The sequence below is a fragment of the Barbus barbus genome (genome assembly GCF_936440315.1).
Source record: "Barbus barbus genome assembly, chromosome: 8".
NCBI classification, from domain to species: Eukaryota; Metazoa; Chordata; class Actinopteri; order Cypriniformes; family Cyprinidae; genus Barbus; species Barbus barbus.
Genome location: NC_136736.1, coordinates 4,109,791 through 4,133,121, shown reverse-complemented (window position 1 = coordinate 4,133,121; position 23,331 = coordinate 4,109,791). Strand labels below are relative to the sequence as shown.

At 35.0% G+C, this 23,331-nt stretch overlaps 1 protein-coding gene across 1 annotated transcript; it reads left to right on the top strand.

The window, feature by feature from the left end:
• Positions 1 to 5,957: 5,957 nt before the first annotated feature.
• Positions 5,958 to 12,064, top strand: LOC306874236 (homeobox protein OTX1 A). The gene is made up of 5 exons (XM_079424133.1): positions 5,958 to 6,250; positions 7,743 to 7,838; positions 9,436 to 9,553; positions 9,744 to 9,895; positions 10,884 to 12,064. The coding sequence occupies exons 3-5, from the start codon at positions 9,457 to 9,459 to the stop codon at positions 11,640 to 11,642; spliced, it is 1,008 nt and encodes a 335-aa protein (XP_079280259.1). The 5' UTR covers positions 5,958 to 6,250; positions 7,743 to 7,838; positions 9,436 to 9,456; the 3' UTR covers positions 11,643 to 12,064.
• Positions 12,065 to 23,331: the final 11,267 nt, after the last annotated feature.

Genomic DNA, 23,331 nt, shown 5'->3' with positions numbered 1-23,331 from the left:
GAATATAGACATATGTCACATGGTTTTGACTCTTTGCAGTCGGTTTATCAGTGGTTCCTGATGGATAATTGCCTTGGGACACTAAAGGATTTTTAAAAATGCAGAGAACAAAACCCTGATTACATAAATGACAGTCTTTGTTATCTGAATTTGTCATATGTTTCAGTGACAATAACTGGCTTAACCTAGCCAAAACACATTGGCTGCTGATTATGAACAGCGGTAGCGGGGCAGGAATGGCCCTTTAGATTCTGTACAAAAGCATTATTCCAGGGGCTTCGTCCATATGTCGCGCAGCCTTTTTACATAGTCCATTTCCATCTGATCGATTCTGACATTTGTATGGCGACCTGCCAGCGCCGCATCGGTTGCCATGGTGAATCCACTGAGCTCGAGATAAAGATTCAGATCCATAATCAATAGATTGTAATTAGTTTGATGACCAGATGGCTTAACTTTTCAATTCACTTTAATGCACATGGTAATTAGGAGATTGGCTGTCATAATCTGTTGGTGTGATATCAAGTAATGAGATTAACTATGTGCTTACGAGCAGGAATTGACTGCTGTTTGCTCACGTTTCTGAATATGGGTACAAAGTGACCCGTTAGACGCCTCAAAATTCAATCTGACAACATTAAGATACACTTACAGAAGTCATTTTTAAGAGTCCAATCAGGTAGAAATGGCTAAAGTAAATTCAGCGGTTTAGAGTGTTTAAATTTCATCACAATATGATTTTTCCTTATGTCTGCAATTTCCATATATCATTACATTATTGGCACTATGTATATTTACAAATATAAGTAACATGATGGCATGATTTGCACAAGCAAGAATGCATTGAGGTTTCAACTTTAAAAGGTATTTAGAAATTTAAGATCTCCAGTTGATTTGTCCTACTTTGTTCATTTTTAAAATGTAATTAATAAAGATGAGGTCATCATAACATGTTGGATTCTGATCGGTCTTCTATTTTTGGGGCTGTTCAGGTTTGTTATAGTTGGATTAAACCATTAAAATAGTTTTTGTTACTTTAAATAAACCTTAAATTAAATTACTAACAAATTCAACTAAATTATTGCTTTAGCAACAACCTGGAAATTTGTATTTAATTTGTTGTACTAAAATAGCTAAAACTAAAACTGAAATAAAAATTTAATAAATCTATTTAAACAAAATAAAATAAATAGGGTACAATTACTGTATTAATTTGAAGGAAGTTTTCGTATTTATTTTTTACAGGTGTTTTACCAGTATTTTGAATTTTACATGACATCGCTTTGTGTTTTAGTGATAACAGAAATGTCTGTGAAATTAATGGATAATATCCCATGTGATGAGCTGCCAGGAGTTTTACTGTTATTTTCATTTATTTTTGTGTAGACATTTAAAATAAACACACAATAAAATGACTAAAATTAAAATGAAATAAAACTACCATGGGATGAACATTTTATAACAAGACAAACAAATATAAAGTGTCATTCTTTACTTTATTTTAGTCCAGAAACTTTTTTTTTAAATAAAAAAATAAAAAATAAAATATTATATTAAAATAATATTAAAATAAAAATAAAAGGTTAACAGTATCTTGAATTTTACACTGCATTGCTGTGTGTTTTAGTGTTAACAAAAATATCTGTAAAATTTATGTATAATGACACTCATAATGTGTAATGAGCTGCCAGTCCTTTTTCTGTTATTTTATGGATTTTTTTATTTTTTTAACAGTGTAGACATTTAAAATAAAAGCACACAACAAAATTACTCGAATTAAAATGAAAAAAAAAAAAAAACTAATTCCAAATATTAAAAAAAAACCTATAATAGGATCTATACTAAATATTGAATTGTCATTGGTCTCCTCTACCTGGCATCTGTATAAGCATTTATAGCCACCTTTTTACACTACACAAACGCAACTGTCATGTTGTTTAATTCTCAAACACAGCCAATAGAAAACAAGATGCGTGTTCAGTGTCATGACAACATCAAAGCGGCTAAACTTTAACAGTATTCTTTTATTTCTGCCTTAGAAGCACATTAGTACTACAACTGATGGCATTTTCCTCTCACTGGAAGTGAGTTTTGAGATTGTCTCTCAATAGAGCCGTTTTGGAGTCTCTCCTCTCCTTCGTTGGGTCCTGCAGGCTGGTCTTAATCCCACTCTTTTTTGTTTTCTCTCTGGTTTCTGTGGGGCGGGTCATGAGGATCTGAACCTGCACATTCTTGTGAGGCTGTGTGCGCTTCACATGGTAACCAGTGAACCGCATTGTTAGACCGAGAGAGAGAGGAGATTATGGCAGCCATGCAAGTTATAACGTGAGTCTTTGCAAGCCAAGAAAGACAGACCTGAAGGAAACGAAAGGCACTCTTCCATCTGTTGGCAGCTAAATCAGGTGCTCTTGCTGTTAAGATGAACCTCTCGTGTTTGATAGCAGGTGTTGAGATCTAGTTGAAATGCTGAGACAGTATATTTAGGAGGAAAGCTGGAATGACAGAAATGAAGTTGGCTTGAAAAGGAACAGCTTCGACAGGAATTAAATTGTCATTACTTACTCACCTTGATGTCGATTAAATAAAAAACCGTAAGCTGTAGAGAAATGTACAAGAGTCTTTATCCAGCTCTGAAGTGTGAGGAACAGATAGAAATGTAAAGTGATAGTTCATAAAAAAAATGAAAATTCTGGCATCATTTACTAACTCTCATGTTTTCCCAGACCTGTGTGACTTCCTTTCTTCTGTGGAACATGAAAGAGGATATTTTGATTGATGTTGGTAACCAAACAGTTTTGGTTCCCATTGACTTGACTGTTATATTGACAAAAATTATAATGGACTTCAATGGGAACCAAAACTGTTTGGTTACCAACATTAATCAAAATATCAATAAAATTAATAAATATATGTGGAATGTTGGTAACCAAACAGTTTCTGTTCCCATTGACTTCCATTATAATTTCTGTCCATACAGTGGAAGTCAATGGGAACCAAAAGTGTTTGATTATGAACTTTATTCAAAATATCTATAAAATAAATAAATATATTAGGAATGTTGGTAGCTGGATGGTTTTGTAATTTTTGTCTGTAAAATGGAAGTCAATGGGAACCAAAACTGAGTACCAATTTTATTTAAAATATCTATAAAATAAATAAATATATGAAGAATGTTGGTAAGCACACAGTTTTGGTTCCCATTGACTTCCACTGTAATTTCTGTCCATAAAATTGAAGCCAATGGTAAGTGAAATTTTTTGGTCACAAACATTCTTTAAAATGTCTTCTTTTATGTTCCACAAAAGAAAAAAAGTTTGGAACAAACTTTGGGCGAGTCAAAGAATTTAAATTTTAGGTTAAACAATCTTTTTAAGTAATTTTTTCATTGAATAACAACTTAAATTTCTCAAAGACAGTATGACTTATGGACTTTTATGTAGTAAATAATATTATGATTTTCATTTTTGAGGTTATATTACAGCTACGATGCTCTCAAATGGAAAATAAGCTAAACTAAGTTTCCTGGTGATATTTATTATTGGAATATGTTGCTGTATTTTGCTGTTGAAGTGTTGTGGTGTAGTGTGTGTGTGTGTGTGTTTAGGCTGTGTATCTGGTTTCTCATCCTGAGTCTTGTTTCTCTCATTCTATCTCTCATCACTCCTCCCTTCTATTTACCCTCCTAATGAGGGGGGCGGGACCCCCGTGCTGTGATTGACAGCTCCACACTCCCCTGCTCTTCCCTTCTCTCCATTATCTTCATGTCCACACTCACAGTGAGTGTTTGGCGTTTCCCCTCCATCATTAAGTGACGTCACCAGGGTTATCATTATGATTAAAAAAATAAATCCAAAACCATAAAAATAAAATATTTCTGTTACTTGAAACAAAAACGTTGAAATAAAATATCGAAAAAATAGCTTTCAGCTGGTTGCCAATTAAGTCAACATTTCTTAGTTTCATTTAGTTAAGCTTAAAGTGCTAAAATTACAAAAACTAAATAAACTAAAAAAAATAATATATAGACTAATAAAAGTGACAAAACACAACAAAATGACTAAAATTAAAGTAAAAAGGAATAAATAAATAAAAGTCAAATATTTTAACAAAAACTGTAATAGTATCAGTGATTCTAAACTAACTCTGAACCAATGTTTTTTTGCTTAGAAATTCATAAAACAGAACTTTCTGTTGTCAGATTAATTACATAATATTGATGTAATTAACAATGCACGTTATTCAACAAATTAACAATCTCACTCTGAATTCAGACATTATCAATATATGTTTATATCTGAAATATTGAGGAGATAGTGTTTTGATTTCTAGACCTGGAAAAGTTTTTTTTATTTTTATTATTATTATTAAAAAATAATTAAATTCTGAAGGTCAGGTGTTTTTTAGTTTTTTACATAAATCACTTATCTTGAACAGCTGGAAAGGTTACAGAAAGTCGCTGGTTTATGTGAAACCTGAAAAACAGGCAAGAAAAGTTTGGAACAACTCTTCATTTTTAATTACTGATGCGTATTAAATTACACCATGAACATGCACTTCCTTGTGAATTATTACACCATGCTGTACTGAGTTTGCAATGTAACATAACTCAGACAACCTATTATTAGTCCCTTAATAATGTATTCAGGTTAAGTGTGGACGGCCTGTGTGTGTCTCAGGTTATAGTTCTGATCTGGGCTCTGGTTTTCTGTCTCTAAGCAGTCACATTATCTGGATTTAAAATGCAAACTCTGAACTGAGATCAGCTGAGAGCTGCAGGCGGGTTGTGTTTTCTCCTCACAGAAGCTGAAGCAGCTATACCAGTTTAATTTCCCCTGAACAAAAGCTTAGATCAGTTAGTGAGTGCTCATATCTAATGACTGCTGTCCTTCATCTGTGCCACATTTGTTCACTATAAAGTTGTCATGGTGTCTTTGATAGTGTGCTTAGGTTGTATGTGCACATTTCTCTTGAAGTAAACTTTTAAAGGCCTATTAAATATGCTTTTTGGAGGTGTCCTTGTGCTGTTAATAATAATAATAATAATAATAAATCTGCACTTATCCTTTTTGTTGTGCCCAAGGCATTATGACACAACTGAACTGAATGCATCTTATTTTCAGACACTTTCCTTTCAAAGCATTTTCCATGCTTCAGCAGATTTGCAACTGTTACATTGTCCTCATTTGTAAGCCCAAGCATCTGCCAAAATACTAAATGTAATGTAATGTTACCTCACTCCAAACTACCATGGAATGAAGGATGAAGTTTTGGCTCATTATTTTATTACAAAACGAACAAATATCATGTGTCATACTTTACTTTATTTCAGTCCAGAAACATTTTTTGAAATAAAGAATGTTTTGTTGTTTATATATAAAGAAGCATTACTGAATAAACAAGTATAGCCTAATTCAATTACATGAGTTTTTAAAACAAACAAACAAATACAAAAAAAAAACAAAATGATTTAAAATCTAAAATGATGTGTGACATGTTAGGCCTGTCTTGCGTGTTAAATTAATACATCAAAATTAAAGTGAAACAAAACTTTGTTAATAATCAAGAACAGGGACCTCATAATTTCTGTTTCATTTTTTTTTTCACACAAAATGGAACTAAAAAATTTGTCTTCCCTTCCGATTCAGAAGTACGTTTTATTTTCATTTTCAATAGATATTGTCGACAGGACTACCTTCTCAAGAACTTACCACCAGGACTAACTTCCTAAGAACTTAACAATAAAAAAAAAACTGCAACAGTTCGAAACAGGCCAGAACACAGAAGTAGATTAAACAGAGAAAATAAGTCTAAAACTTCTTGTTTTCGGAAATCTCATATCATATTTTTATTTCCGGCAGACTGAAATGGTTTAAAGCAGCTGGGGCATGGCTACCTGCTGATCCGCCTCCGTGAAGTCCGCAGTCCAGGTGGAAAACTTCCCCTCGTCTTCCTCTTTCACAGAAGCCCCGGTGAGTGACATCAGCGCGCACTGCGCTCGTGCTTTCTGACAACTCCGGGATTTACAGGGGATTTTATGCACCATCGTTTTAATAAGAGCCGACAATTTACAAGAGACACGACAATCCGCCTGGCAAAGAGACTAGTCGCGCGCGCACACACTGGCTCTCTGTCTCACACACACACACACACACACTCGCTTCAGGCCGGCTGATCCCGCAGCTTTACGGGTTTATACTGCTCATGAAACTCTACTGCATTTTGGGATTACACAAATACCCCTGGACAATAGGTTAGTGCCAGCAGATATCTTGATTTTACGGGAACGAGCCTCTTTAGCAGCTTTAGGTGCGTGTTAAATTGTTCCAAGAATTTGGTGCTGTTTTTTCTGGGTTTATGTTGTAATGTATCTCATCATTGTTCTTTTGAGTGCGAACAGATCCAGTAGTTTGAAAATAAAATCAGTAACTTTTTAAATATAGGCTAGTAACCGTGATTTAGGCCTATACCTTCATCATAATTCGGATTTATTCTCATGTCTGTAGGCCTCGTGACTTTAACTCGTTTTGTAAATCTTTGTAGCTAACTATTCATAAAGGTTTATACCGTTTTTATATTAAAATAATGTAAGTGCACGAACATTTCGAAAAAATACTAATATAAATCTATACTGTCCTACAAAAGTGTTTGGTTTTATTTTCTTTTTTTTCTTTTTTTTAAAATCAATATTCAGTAATGGATATCAAGAAGTTTGTTAATCCATATAACCTGACTAAAACTTCAAAAATGTGTTTTTTTTTTAAATGTGTTTTTTTTTACTTAAAAACCTTGACAGTCATAAGGGTCTGTAGGGGTTCAACTCAGTTTTGCGTGCGTGCGTGCGTGCGTGTGTGTGTGTGTGTGTGTGTGTGTGTGGACAACAAAACAGCAGCATGTTGGTTGCACCAAACCGACTTTGATTTGGCAAACAAATAATTTTTAATTAATTACTCCTATTAAGATTTAATATTCAGAATCGTTTCACTGCTTGTTTTTCTTAATAAATAATACAAGTGCACAATAATATAAAACTATTCTTACATTAAGATATATTTTTTAGAAATGCATTCTTTGACGCTTTGTCTCCAGCACATTCACACCATTTTTAAGTGAAACTTATTTTAATTCTGAAACTTGCCTCTAAAACTAAATTCACTCATTTTGTATGAATTGTATTAAATGTAGTTTTGAATAAAGGCTAGAAAGATAATTGTTTATCTAAATAACAGTTCAGCTTCAAAGTTTGTGAAAATAGGCTGTAGTTTAAAATCGTTTATTGAAATATGCTTATGATTATTATTCACTTATCTTATTATTTGTAGGCCTATTTGCTTTGCATCCGTGTTACGCTCACTAAAAGCTGGAATTAAAAGTGTATTCAAATAGTTGACTCTCCTCGGGACTCGAGCATTCGGCAGGTTTGTATGATGTCACGTCGAAAGGAGGAGTTAATGAGTGCGTCTTCGTTCTGATTGGCTGAAGCGGTCGTCTGTACGGACAAGCGAGAGTTTTGATTGGCTGTGGTGAGCGGGTTCCGCAGGTGTGTTTTGCTCATAGACGGACAGGCCACCAAGAAGGTGATCAATCTCAATCCGTCAGCACTGGCTATCACCTTAATATCACGCGTGGATACAACGAGCCTCTTGAGGCACTGCATCCGACTGTTCGCAAGTGGACTTTGTGACCATACTGGAAACTTGTTGTGAAGTTTGGCTAATTTGTTTTCTTGCAATTCCAACCATCAGCTGGAGTCCAGCCTGTTCTCCAAAAAGAGTTTCTTGGTTTTGTGGATTTTCAGTTAACGGATCTCAAAGTGAAGAGATAAAGACCAAGAATAAAAGGTAATGCAAAATATTTCAAATATATTCTACCAATCTAAAGATGCAGAATTAAGGGTTATTTCTGTTTTTCTCTATCCATTTTGTACATAATTTCTGCAATTTCGACCAAATTTTAAATATTTTGATATACTGCAAATTGTAAATATGAGGCAGCAATTAACATTATAATTTTGCAATTTTACTTGGTTCATTAAGATGAGTTTAAAGCTTTCAGAATGGCGTAAAAGTGCAGCAAACTTCACTGCATGTCGTAACTTTGGCATCACTTTGCTTTTCCGTACAAGGCAGCAATTAAAATTCATTTAGTAATTTTAGTTAGTTCATCAAGTTGACTTTAACGACCCATTAAAACAAAATCAAAGTAAATTATCTTGTTTTAGGAAAATGACAAATAATTTGCATTAAGCCATTGACAAATTAATGCATGTAGATGTTTTAAAAGTATATAAAATTAAGGCTATATTTTGCATGAATTTAACAAATTAACAAACTTTGCAGAGCCAGAGTGCACGGAGAAATGGAGACTTTGTCGTTTATTTAGCTGATAAGGTTTCTTCTGCAAATGGAGTCCCCTCTGGGTCTAATCTAAATGGCTAAGGAGAATAATTTGCACACTCACTGGCCATTTACATATAGTTAAAGCTCGATTGCGGAGTCTTTAGACCCATGTTATCTGTCCTCAGTGTGGGATTAATGGGGCCATTCATAGGCATGAGCGACGGAGAAAAAGCGCAACATGTCATTTACAGAACTTTTGTCTTAATACATTTGTACCATTGCCTCATAACAATTGCAACGAAACACAGTTTGTTCCTCCCAAATAATTCCAAATGCGCATAAGCATCCAGTTTATCCCTTCTGTCCAGGAAAACTAGTGCTTCAGAAACATATGTAGCCTATTCGATTCTGCGAATTTCGTTTTAAAAATAAAGTTTACTTATTTGTTGATTTCGTTCTGTAGGATAATATACTATATTTAAATAACATTTAAAAAGTACTGTGAATACAACCAAAAGATGCATCTTCTTTAATAACAAATTATTTCTATTTACACTTTTTTGGGCCTTCATTCAAAGTCATTCCGGATCTAAATAATTAATTTGACAAATATTCTACTGTATGCATTTAATGTATAGATTTCAAATAAATACCCTATATATAGTTCGTTGTGTTTATCTGTTACCATTTGTTAGATTGAAACGACCATTAATTAAGTTCATAATTGTACCGCCAACTTTCAAAGGTTCTGGTAACAAAAGAAAAGATCAAACATTTGGCGGCGTCTCGTCCGGCAGGAGCGCTTAACAGGGCATGACATGTAAATGGCCAATTAGTGTGTGAAGGCCTTGATTAGTCGAGTGTGAAAAAAAATAGATCATTAAAGGCTGTAATATTCAGACTGTTCACTATCGTGACATGCGTTTTACACGTTGGGGCTGTGTATTTAATATATCCAAATACTATTTATTAGCTGCATTGTGTGATAGGACAAGACAGGCCTATGTACTTGCAGGCAATTTCAAGTACTGGCATGCTTAATTTTTGGTTTATTTATTTCTAAAATTAAATAGTTTATTTTAAATGATTAATGTTGCAGGTGTCTCTCTGGAGCTCAACAATGATGTCATACCTCAAACAGGCCCCTTATGCCATGAACGGGCTGGGGCTCAGCGGGGCAACCATGGACCTTCTCCATCCCTCTGTGGGATATCCGGGTAAGCACATATATTTGATAAGACAACATTTAAAGATTCTCTTCATGTAGAATCTTTACACAATAAATTTTTAAGCAATGCATGGTAATTCTAAAATGATTCAAATGTACCTTGACTTTAAAGTGCATCTGTGCCTTTTCAAACAATCTTTAGACATGATTTAGTAACTTCAGTTGTTTCCTTATTGCAGCAAATACTCGTAAACAGAGAAGAGAGAGAACCACGTTCACTCGCACTCAGCTGGACATACTGGAGAATCTGTTCGCTAAGACGCGCTACCCAGACATTTTCATGCGTGAGGAGGTCGCTCTGAAAATCAATTTGCCTGAGTCAAGAGTGCAGGTGGGTGTTGTTGTGCCAATTTCCTAATACTGAGAGATTTTAAGTCAACTCAAATCACATTTATTTATATATATAGCACTTTGTATGATACAGATTGTTTCAAAGCAGCTTTACATTTAATCATTAAGCAGACGCTTTTATCCAAAGCGACTTACAAATGAGAAGAATAGAAGAGCTTTACACTCATAAGCATGGAAATAATGTTAATGTTAGTGTCAGTATTGTCATTATTCAGCTCAATTTAGTTCAGTGTTTTCAATTCAGTTGATTAACAGTTCAATTATGAAACGACTTCAATTCAGCTAAAGCAGCTCTACAGAAAACAACAGTCATTAATCATCTTAATGTTTGTTTCAATTCAGTTCAATAACAATTATTACACAAGTTAAATTTGATCTGTAAAGCAGCTCTAAAGGAGACAATGTCTGAAAATTATACTTCAGATGAAAATGAACTTTGAAGCACTGACAGTTATTGAATTGAATCAACATTGAATCTGGATTGAGATGAATAATGTTGATTCAGTTCAATAAGTGTCTGTGTTTCAAAGTTCAATTTCATGTGAAGTCATACAAAAGTGCATATATACACAGATCAATCAGCAGAGTGAGAGGTATTTGTTGCCTGTGCTGATATTTGGATAATTTTCCAGAAACTGTATAGACAAATAGGTGTTCAGATCTTAACATTTCAGTTCATAGACAACATTTGCATAATTTACCAGTGACGTGTTAAATGTCATTATTCTGCTCAATTCTGATTCAGTGTTGATTCAGTTCAGTTCAATAACCGTCAATATTGCTGTGCATTGCTATATAAAGCAATAAAAGTAGCACTATAAAAGACAATAGTGTCATTATCCAACTCAGGTGGGTAAATATTTAGTTCTCATCTGATCTCAAATTTGTATTTTAGGTGTTCAGATCTTAACATTTCAGTTCATAGACCATATTTGCTGATTTATAACCAGTGACGTGTCTGTCGGCAGGTTTGGTTTAAGAACAGACGAGCAAAGTGTCGTCAGCAGCAGCAAAGCAGCAGCAATTCGAAGATCCGTCCAGCGAAGAAGAAATCCTCTCCATCCCGCGAGAGCCCAGTGTCAGAGAGCAGCGGCCACTTCACTCCTCCCGCCATCTCCAGTAACGCCTCATCCTCCTCGTCTTCGTCCTCAGGCTCCAACCCCTCCGGTCTTAGCGGAGCGGGTCTGCTCAGCAGCTCGTCCTCAGGAACAACACCTGTCTCGTCCATCTGGAGCCCCGCTCCGGTCTCGCCTCTACCCGCTCCGCCCTCACTCCCAGACATCTCCCCCCCGGCCAGCGCGTCCTGCATGCAGAGGGCTATCTCGGGCGGCGGGGGCACCACGGGAGTGCCGTCGTACCCCATGCCCTACAACCAGGCTCCCAGCTACGCCCAGGGCTACCCGACCTCGAACGCCGCCTCTTATTTTGGCGGCATGGACTGCGGATCCTACTTGGGCCCGATGCCCAGCCACGCCCACCATCACCCTCACGCCCATCACACACAGCTGAGCACTGCTGCTGTGTCGGGACACCACCCGCACCACATCGGGCAGAGCGGCGGACACCACCCTCACCAGGGGTACGGCGGCGCTGGGCTGCCCTTCAGCTCCTCAGACTGTCTGGATTACAAAGATCAGGCTTCATCATGGAAACTGAACTTCAGTTCGGCGGCGGCCGACTGCTTGGACTACAAAGACCAGGCCGCCTGGCGCTTTCAAGTTTTGTAAGGACTCTTCATGTTGTTTCCTGATGTTTACTTGTTTGTTTTCCTTTGGAGCAAGTCTTTTCCTCAATGTTGGACACCACAGGGAAGAAGTAGTGACTTTTGTGCCAACTTTGTCCACTTTTCGGCGGAAGAGCCATAGGAAGAAGGGTTCGGAAACCAAAGTTTCTTGTGTGTTGCAAAAGCGAGACGGGTTCTTCATCGCCCTCGACGGACAGATTAAAAAGCGAGGGTCAAGTTTGTCGCACTCCCGACACGACGCACTGAACGAATGAGACACACGTGGTGTTTGAAACAATGAAGACAATAATAATTTTATATGAGTTTCTTTACGGAGGAGAATGTGACTTATGCCTTACAGCTCATGTGAGATGTTAAAAACTAATTTGCATTCATGTTCATTTAATAAATATAAGCTTAAAATTGAAACTAATTGTTTTTCATTTCCTTTCCAACTTAAATGTTATGGGCCTTGTGTGTGCTAAAAATATCAGTTACAAAATCACAAAATGTATGTGTATATATGTGTGTATATATATATATATATATATATAATATAATATTTTATATATATATATATATATATATATATATATATATATATGTATGTGTGAGTGTGTATAAATTAGAAATCTAAATTTTAGCAATTTAGCGAAGACATTTACTGTGTGTACGTACAAGTGTGTGTGTGTGTGTATATATATATATATATATATATATATATATATATATATATATACTGTAAAAAATATTTTATGATTTTGCCATTAAGTAATAATTTTGAGATTTTGCAATTAAGTTTTAATAAATTGTTCAGACAACAAGAAAATTTAAGTGTATTGGCCCTCAGCTAAGCTGAAAGTTGAATTAAGTAGTATAACTATGAATTCCAGTGATTTTACCATGGTTAAGGGGCTTTCTTAAACCTAAACCATCATTAAACCCAGTACTAAAGTTTATAAGTATGACTCTAAGTGATATTGTAGATTTTAGACTTTATATTGGTGCATTAATATAGAATTAAAATTATTTGGATATATGTGCACAGCTTCAGAAGTGGCTTATCCAATCAGATTTAAAAAATTCATTATATAATAAAGCAATAAACCTCTCAAGGCCATGTGTAACAATACAAAAGGGCCTGAAAGTCCTTAAACTTTAAAATTATTGTAACATGGCATGAAATGGCTTAATGCATTTCAAAAATGGTAAGCTAAAAGCTCCACCAAAGTAGCCTGTGTGCTTATATTTACAATTGCCAAGAAACTTCAAAACAGAAGCATCAAAATGGAAACGTTTCTGATTTGTAAGGCTTTGGACTCGTGAACAGCATCATAATTGAATTAGCTTTGTGCTAGAGTTGTGGCTGGAAAATTCAATCCAACAGAAAAGCTCACAAGTCATATAAACAATAATTAAGTCATATCAACAAACTGATGAACACGTATTGTATTCTGACCGGTAATCAGTGGCTTGCAACGATGTGCGGATTTATTTATCCAACAGAAAAACGACAAATCACGATTTTAATTATCAGCTACCTCAAGACTCTCAGCGAAGCAGCTGGATAAATAGTGTTAGATAAACAGGACAGCGATGTTTACTTGTTTGGTCAGGGGAATCCCGCTGTGCTGTAGCTGCATGGCATCTTACTGAGGTGCAAACATTCTGGGATTTGGTACATCTGCATCAAATAAGCTCAACTAATCTCTGAGCATGTTTGAGGAATGCTGTTGTCTGGTTAAAACTGGACTGAAGTAATCCAAACACCTGTTCTCACCACATAGCACCATCTCCTGAATATTTACCAGTGTTCTTCTGCATCTATTTACACTAGGGACGTCAAATTTGTATGGCCTAATACAGGTTTTACTTCAGGACCCAGATTTAACATTGCTGAAGCGGTAACCCAACAGAGCCAAAATTGTATTAATATTGTATATTGTATTAAAACAATGAACAGCCGACCCAACAATATGCAGTTAAGATGACATTAGCTCAAGGGCATCTCTATTTACATGTTTGTTTGTTTATTTATTTATTTTTGGAGAAAGCACTAGTTGGCTAATAAAACTCACTTTATGGCCCCACAGAGTTTAGTTAAAAAAAAAAAAAAAAAAAAGGATTTAAAAAAAAATCCAAATCTTTGTGAATTATTAAGAGAGCTGTCGTAGGTGGGGTGGTTAACATTAGTTAAAAAAAAAAAAAAAAGGTCCAAAAGTACATTTTGAAAATCAATATTTATACAACTCATTTATTTTAGGAAACTTTTTTTTTTTTTAAATGGCAAAGGAGTTTTTAGAATATTTTAAAATAAAGGTCGCTTCAAAGGTCACAAAGGCAGCATTAATTTGTTCAAACATACAGTAAAAAAAACAACTGTATGTTATTACTGAATAATACTGAATATTATTACAAATGAAAATATTTTTCCTATCTGAATATATTTTACAATGTAATTTATTTCTGTGATGCAAAGCTGAATTTTCAGCATCATTACTCCAGTTTTCAGTGTCACATGATCCTTAAAAGTCTAATATGCTGATTTGATGCTCAAGAAACATTTCTTATTATTATCAATGTTGAAAACAGTGGTGCTGCTTAACATTTTATTGGAAACTGTGATACTTTTTTAGGATTTTTTTTTAGAAACAGCATTACTGAGAAATAAAAATATTTTTCTATATTATGAATGTCTTCACTGTCATTTGATTCATTTAATGCCACCTTGCTGAATAAAAGTAAACATTTCTTAAAAAAAAAAAAAAAAAGAACTGATCGAAGAACTGTCATGTTCAGCTGTTCATATACTCTGGTCTTATTCTGGTCTCACCTTTGCAGCCCAGGGGCTTTCAACAGTGATGAGCAGCTTGCACAGTCACTCGTCATTGTGGTGCTTTAGTAACTAGACTGCGCTTGTTCATGATGAACTTTGTAAGAATCCTTAGCTTAAAGAGCTATGTGTATATCATAGGTGTGTATTTGAACACAGACCCATTAGTACATAAACGACTCACCTGAGCAGACATGAGTAAGTCACAGACAGCTTGATTTCTTGATGACTTTTTCATAAACGAGGTCTACGGCGTGTCTCCCTCTCTGTTTTTTGTATATGTCCTAATGTGAGTTGGTTTGTCTGCAGGAGAGCTCCTCTGTGGTTCAGGCATGATGGGTGCTGCCACACTTAAAGCTGTTTCCGGACCTGAGGGAAGAAGCTCAGTTTTCCTCACTATAGGGGGCTCTGGCTGCAGTGGTCCGGGTGGACTTGGGTTTCTCCTCATTATATAGTATGGGGGGAACAGAAAGGAATTATATAACATCTGAATGTGTTTCTGTATTCATAAATCCAAATATATAATTATAAATGTGCATAAACGCTTATAGATTGTGAATGTATAATTATACATCCTGAATGTGTAGTTGTAAATCAGAATATCAATATCTATCTATCTATCTATCTATCTATCTATCTATCTATCTATCTATCTATCTATCTATCTATCTATCTATCTATCTATCTATCTATCTATCTATCTATCTATCTACACACACACACACACACACACATAGAGAAAGAGAACACCTGTATTTTTCAGTTTTTTGGTGACATATATGAGGGTACATTACGCTAGCAAATAAATAGGCCTAAATAAAGTAAACATGAAAAAGTGTACAGAAATGTTTACAAATATTAACACATTTTGCAGCTTCCTTTTCAAACTTGAAATAGCAGAAATTTGGCTAATATTATCATATTAATGAAATAATAGGCTACTCGTTTTGATAAGACGTCATAAGTAGGGGAAAAAACGAATAAAACACGATGTGAATGTCTCTACTATTATACTAAAGGAGAGCTGCTCAGGCGGAGTATAAGGTAAAGTGCCCGTTTATATTTGTATTTATTTACTTTAACCTAACTTTGCACGATTTGTTGGCTGTATTTTATCACTCAATTTAGCACTGGTATTTTCCATGCCAGGTGACTGTCAATTGTCTTTTTAGTACATTCCTGCTTTTTTCTATTGTCTCACTGAAGCCCTTGATCATGGCGTGACCCTGTCTCAAAATAGCCATAGCATGTGTTGTTAGCTCTGCCTTCTCTCTCTCTCTCTCTCTCTCTCTCTCTCTGCTTGAATAATTCAGATAAAGGAAAGAAAGGACTCAATTAAGTGCATTTCTCCATTGGCCTAAAACCTGTGCTCACTGCTTCCACTGTGCAAGCACTAATGATTAGGTCTAGCATGTGAGGAGGATGTGTGTATCTGTGGAGAGGGAAAAAAAAGATGATGATTAACACTAAATAAAAGCTTCAGTATGTTTAAATTACACTTACTCCCTCTTCCTCATTGCGGTCAAATATTTCTGTACACTAAATTCTGTAGTACTTGTTCTATTTCAAGGAAAAAAAGAGTCAGAACAGCATAAGGGTGAATAAATTATGACAGGGTCACACCGTAATGTCCAAACACCCTAAAGATGACTCCCTCGACCTCTCCAATCTGTTTGTGTGTTTTCTGAACACACATGCGCCTGTTTTCCGACTTTGAAACTATATCCGCACAGCACAACCCTGCCCAAAGTGTGTTTACAGCTGAGCTTGTTGTGTGTTTGCTTTGGGATGCGTGTCTGAGCAAGCGCGTAAACGGATCTCCCAGCAGCCCTTGGGGACTGTCAGACTTTGAGTGACAGCAGAGAGCTGCAGGATTAAGGCTGGCCGAGCATAAACAAACCCCGAGGTTTCATCTGCCACGGGTCTGGAGGGCCACTCGCACACATTCTGTCACTTTTTATGGTCCTGAATGAATGAGACTCGGACAACATTTGAGAGGAACCTTTGAACTTCTGAAGTTCTGATGGTTCAGGAATCAAAGGGGCTCTGATGCGGCGAGCAGTTTGAGTGTCGGTGGTCATTATGCTTCATGAAACAGTTTTTGAGGAGGTTGACTCCTTTGACCATTTTAATTAGTTTTTTAATCTGTCTTATACTAAAAAAGCTTGTTTTTCCACCCAGAAGTTGCTTAAGACTACCAACTTCGTCTGAATTGTAGGCTGGTTTATGCTGAACTGGTGTGTTCAGATGTTCATTATCACATGTTAGCTGGTAATGTTGGTTGCCCAAGGACATCCACGCTAACAAGGATAAAGTTTTTCTAATGTTCCTGTCAAGTTATGACAACATTATTTTTGAATGTTCTTTGAGAACGTTTTGTGAACAGTCCCATTAAGTTATGAAAACGTTATTTCTAAACATTTGAAACATCCAGTTTTTTTTTTTTTATGTTTTAAACCATTTTTTATTGGCTATGCAAGAGAAATGATTAAGGGTATATGTTCCATCTTATATTCTCCATTTTCAAAAATGAGGGTACGTTACTTTTGACTATTCTCTAAATGTTCATTTACTTTTTTTCAAGTTAGACAAACATTCCACAAATGATGTATAAATAATTATTTTATTTTTTTTGCTAACATTTTGAGAATATTATTAAAGATCAGACAGCTTTGAACGAACACACTATTAATGTTAATGGAAGAATGTTTTTTACCAGAACATTAGCCAAAGTTCTGAGAATGTTCCCCATTAGCTGGGATTTTGGTGGGTAATCTAGTTAAGAGTCCTGGTGGGGACACCAGCTCAGCCGCACACACCCCACGCTGGGAAGCAGCACCCAAAACACAACACATGCTGGTGATGAACTGTGTCCTTGACGGGACAGATGATGTCTAGTGATGTTTTCCCCCAACTAAACTCTATATTGTTGTATGTTTATAGAAAATATGTTTAATACCAAAAATAATCAATGCTGCTTTTGAATAAAAAGATTGTTATTATTTTAATTGAGAACCTGATTTAAATGAGTTTAAGTAATTTGTATTTCGCATTATCTGCATTTATTCGTTTAGCAGCAACTCTTTTATTAGTGTTAGTGCATTTACTCTGCAAATGCAATGTGGTCACATGCATTTTTGATTCTCCTTGAATGTGGTGTGTTGAATGTGTAACCAAGTTCAAATAAAATAAAAATAAAAACAGCTAAACAAAGTCTAACAATGATAAAATACAGTGTGGAGAAAAAAAATTTGGCAATTGGTACCAGACAGTATTCACATGTAATCAGCAGTTGTATATTAAAATAGAATATTATAGTAAATGTTATTTTAAATCAATTTTATTTTTTACATTATATATAACACTTATATTATAACTTGTATTATTTCCTATATTAAGTCATCCCATAAGTGTGAAGCTGTGTAGAAAGCATGCACATACACACTGATCAGGTCAGTTTATCCACAGTGGTAAATTAAATGGGTAAAGCGTTAGTGACCCTCCCTCCTTCTCCTCCTCCTCCTCTCTGTGTCTTCACCTCTCCCAGTGTCCGCTCCTCTCTCATTCCCTGCTTTTGTGCTCTTTAAAGGGGTCGGTAGGGTGTTAATAATTTGTTTCTCTCTCTTTTTTTTCATCCTTCGTCACTCTCGCTCTCTCATTTTCCTTAAGAGAGCGGGATGGGGTCCTTTAAGGGTGCCGCCCTCCCTATTCCTCTCTCTCTTTCATGCTTTCTTTCTCTCTCTACCTCGTTTCTATCCTTTTTCATGCTTGGCGGCACCGGTCCCACCCTTTCAATTTGGGCGCACCACGGTGAGACTGTCAGAGCGGCTCAACTGGAACTGTTGCTATCTTTGGAATCTTCCCTGTGTGTGTGTGTAAGGAAATTACAGTGAAAGTGCATCTGTAAGTTTAGATCGTATAGGCCTAGTAAAGTTGATGTTGATCTCAAACACTATAGGAAATAAGTATATCATGTTTCATTATTCAAAGTTATTTATGTCCCTCATTTTGTCCTTGGAAGGGCAACTTATGAATAATAATCTTTTGTAGGCCAACAAGTAGCATGTAGTGTCAACACTGGCTACTGGGAATTGACAGTTTTTCTTATGTTCATAACAAGTGCAAGGTGAAAAATTATTAAGTATCTGTAAGTCATTTAGGAAGTCAAAAAAAAAAAGAAAAGAACCGTGGCAGAAATGTACAATATACTGTATGCTTTACATTCCAGGCCACACTGGCAACGCATGTGAAAATGCAATAAAATAAATAGATAAATCAATCAATCTGAAAAAAATGCAGATATTTAATTGTTTTTGTGTTGTAACATACAACATGAAGGCTATACAATTTTCACTATGCCCTCTATGGATTCAGAAAATACATGTGCTTAAAAAGAACTAAAGTTTTATCTAATATTATGGTTAGAAAGTTACAGTCAGATTTAAATTACTTTAGATGAAAGATTTAAGGATTTTTGATCGAGTGCAAGCACAATAACATTTTTTTTTTTTTTAGAAAGGACATATCAAAAAATATTTTAAAAAAAGATTAAAAATACAGCAATAAAAAAAATATGTAAAGTACATAATAAGGGTTAAAAAATTAACCATATTCAAACAGGTAATTGACAATACGCTTTTACTTCCAGGTTACATTGACAATGTAAAAAAAAATTAAAAATGAAATAAAATTAAATATAAAATAAAATAAAATAAAATAAAATAAAATAAAATAAAATAAAATTAAATTAAATTAAATTAAATTAAATTAAATTAAATTAAATTAAATTAAATATGATGTAACATACAGATAGATTCAGGAAAGTAATTCAATAAATCATGTTAATATGCACTCTTAGTCTTAATAAAGCCTATAATATAACAAACCTAATCCTGAAATTATTTACATTACATGGTTTGAATTAACTGTAGCGCTTTTTGGAAAACAAAAAGAAAAGACATTTAAAAAAAGTGCTAAGAAATATTAATAACATTTATATTTACGTAGCACCTTTACAAATAGCATACATATAGGCCAGTGTCAATTCTGAACTCAAATGATGCTTGTGTTGCTGTGATAGTACATACGATGATAGTGGATGAGTTTTGTTGAGTGTTGTCCAAATGTCTGGCTTCAGTAATCAGAGCAGGTGAAGAGTGCAATCCGAGTGCTCGCAATAACGCTTGTGCAAAAGCTTCAGCTCTAAGTAGAAAACAGGCTTAAACTAGAGCTAATACAAGCAACAATGAAAACAACCGTCCCAGCTGGAGCTGATTGAAGTCCCTGTCTCTTTTCTTTCTATCGCTGTCTCTTTCTCCCAGATCTTCTATCCGCTAAGATGATTTCACGCTCAAGATCAGCCGTTTGACAACACACACTTTAATTAGATATGTGTGGAAGAGGAAAGACTCACACACACCAGAGGAAGCGACTATGTCACAAAACTCCTCTCGTTCAAATATGGCCCCTCTGACACCAAAAAATATATATTTTTGTTGCTTACTCAGTTTCCCGGATTAAAATGCAACACAATTCTGGAACATCAATTTAATTGCATTGCATTGCATTTGTAACACAGCAGTTTATGTAGTCAGTTTGCATTGTCACCTATGTTTTGCTGGTAGATGTTGTAACTGCACCATCTGCTAAAACTGGGCAGGAAATTTAAAAAACGAAATGCTTTTTGGCATTTAGTGATGTTTTATTTTTTTCTGTAAAAATAAATTAGCTAATTGTTTTTGTTTTATGAATCACTGTCCAACTGTCAAGCATATTTGGGTCATATTTCTATGGAAGCTTGTTTGGGTCACAGAATGAAAAATAATAATGGTGATTGTTGAGTTTAGTTACATCTTGCAATTCTGATTGTATTCTCAGAATTTTGAGTTGACATCTTGCAATTTTGCAATTTTTTATTTTGTTGTATTTTTTTTTTCATTCTTGCAGTTAAATAAATAAATAAAAAAATTCTGGAATTCTGTTTACTTAACGCATTCAGTTTTTTTTTTTTTTTTTTTTCGGAATTCTACGTTTACATCTCAAAGTTGTTGTTTTTTCTGCCACGGAATCAAATGTAATTGCAACTTTTATCTTACAATTCTGACTTTTTTCTCACAGTTGCAGGTTTATATCTCATAATTCTGAGTTTATATCTTGCAAATTTAAAATAATGAGATATAAACTCTAGAAAAACAAATTCTAGGAAATAAAATCAGAATGGTGAGATAAATAAAAAAAAGTTCCTGTGATGAAAAAAAAAGCTTGCATATATTTCACCCCCCTAAACTATAATAAAATGCTAAAAAAAAAAAAAAAATCTTAAATAAAACCTATTTGTAGTACCATGAAAGGCATAGAAAATGTGGTCATCATTTACACACCCTCAAATTGTTCCAAACCTGTATGAATTTCTAATTTCGGCTGAACACAAAAAGAGAGATTTTGAAGAAGGTAACCGAACAGTTTTTTGTTCCAATTGCCTTCCATAGTATTTTTTTCACACCATGGAAGTAAATGGGGACCAGGAACTGCATGATTGCCCGCATTCTTCAAAATATCTTCTTTTGTGTTCAGCAGAAGAAAGATATTCATACAGGTTTAGAACAACTAGTATAACTAGTTGAGTACATTTTCATTTTTGAGTGAACTATTCCTTTAAACATTTTTTTGCACTGTGACGGTATTATTTTCAAGTAGCCTATTTTGCATTCATTCCTCTCTGTCGGCATTCAGTGTTGTTGGTCAGTACAATAATCAAGGCTTTATTAAGGGATTTCAGATAAAAACAGAGCCTTTGGTGGCGGTGTAACACTTATCACTCTCACACCCCTGATCCAGACTGTTCTATAGGATAGATTACAACTCTATCAGTCTATCTGACCATCAGAAAGAGCAGAGCCACAATACCAGCCAAAGAAATGAGCATCGGAGGGATTAATATGCTTTAAAACGCTATCGATCCCATTTGATGACTGCACAAACAAAACGATTACAGAGCAATCTCTTGAGTTAACGATCGCTTCAACAGTAATCTGGATTACGACCCTCATGAGTCTTGTATTGTGTGTGTGGATACGGTCTAATCTCATTCAGACCGAGAAGGCAGATGAATCTGATTGGTTGCAGTTGTCTAAGCAACAATGAAAGATTTGATGGCACAAATCTTGCAATTTGATTAATGTTGCCTGATAATATCTGTTATCATATATTGACACAACTAAGGCAAACAGGCTGTATGTGAAATAAATCATGAGAAAATGCATGCACATTGATATTTCATCGTGTACATTTCCTTTGATATTTTGAGTTGGGATGCATCAATGTTAAAATTCTAGCTGATACTGCTATCTTGCAATTTAAAAAAAAAATACTGATACTAATGATACTGATAAGCCAATTATTGTTTTTATGCGTATTAAATAGCTTTACTCTTTTGTCACTAAAAACTAAAATCAATCATTGTAAAGGCTGCAAGTCAATTTAGGCATCCCAATATAATGTACATTAAGAAAAATGGACCAATTGCATTTATTTGATCAAAAATACAGTAAAAACTATATATTTTTTAAACTTTTATTACAATTTAAAATATTTTCTATTTTATTATATTTCATAATGTAATTTATTCCTGCGATGCAAAGCTGATTTTTCAGCATCCTTACCCCAGTCTTCAGTGTCACATGATCCTTCAGAAATCATTCTAATATGCTGATTTGCTCTCAAATTAGATTTGTGCTCTAGTATTAATATTTTTCATTTTTCAATGTTGAAAACAGCTTGATTTAAATGATAAATTTTTTTCAGGATTCTTTGATTAATTAAAAGTTAATTGCACAGAATTTGTTTAATTTTTTTTTTTTTTGTGACATACAGTCACTTTTCATCAATTGAATGTGTTTTTGCTGGATAAAAGTACTGAAGTATTAATTTTGAATGAATCATTTTTCTTCGTGTTTCGGAGTAATGATGCTTAAAATTCAGCTTTGCATCCCAGAAATATATTACATTTAAATATATAATAAAATAGAAAAGTTATTTTAAATTGTAATTATATTTCACAGTATTACTGTAAAATAAAAGCATATATAAAAGCAGTCTTTGTGAGCAACAGACTTCTTGAAAAAAACTCTTAATTACAGTATTGCAAAGTTTTGGTTGGCAGTATATATCAATTGATATATTTGTGTAACACAGTGTCCACTCTGTCAGCCTTTACGAATTCAGAAGTGACTTCTGTATTCTGTTCACATTCAGAACAAGAAATCGGGGACCATTGTATAATAGGCCTTTGAGACTTTGGCTGGGTTGTTTTGCTAGTTAGACTGATCACCTCGATGCTTTAGCACACCTAAAAAAGAAAAAGAAAAAAGACATCCAACCCCAATTTGCGTCATACTAATTTCCATTCTAGAGTTACAGTCCCTCGGAGTCTCTCTCTCGCTCTCTCTGCAGGGCCCTGAGGGAGGGTGAGGAGAAGAAAGGAGACATGAAGGAGATAAAGAAAAGGCTGATGAGGAGGGCAGGAAAACAACCGCACAACCGCGCCCGGTGGCACAGGATTCCCATTCAGCCCGGGACAGGGACAGAGCGGCGCCAGCACACGGCGACTGTGTATGTGTGAGAGCCAGTGTTTCAAACCCCAAGCATCCTAGTGGCCGATCAAGTGTCTCCTTCTAAAAATAATGGCAGACAAGACAGCTCGCAGTGTAAGTGTGTGCGCATACGTTTGTGAGAGAGTGTATTGTCATGTGTGTGCATTCATGCTTGCATGCTAGCACATGTATGAGTGTGGCAGAGAAATCCTTCTTTAGCACCTGAAAGCAGAAGATGAGATGAAGAGTTCATGTTGCGGCTGAAGGTC

Excerpts from the sequence above, each read along its gene's own strand:
- LOC306874236 (XM_079424133.1), top strand. The coding sequence starts at position 9,457 with ATGATGTCATACCTCAAACAGGCCCCTTATGCCATGAACGGGCTGGGG. Across the intron at positions 9,554-9,743 it reads TCCCTCTGTGGGATATCCGG|CAAATACTCGTAAACAGAGA; the intron begins GTAAGCACATAT and ends TCCTTATTGCAG. Across the intron at positions 9,896-10,883 it reads TGCCTGAGTCAAGAGTGCAG|GTTTGGTTTAAGAACAGACG; the intron begins GTGGGTGTTGTT and ends GTCTGTCGGCAG.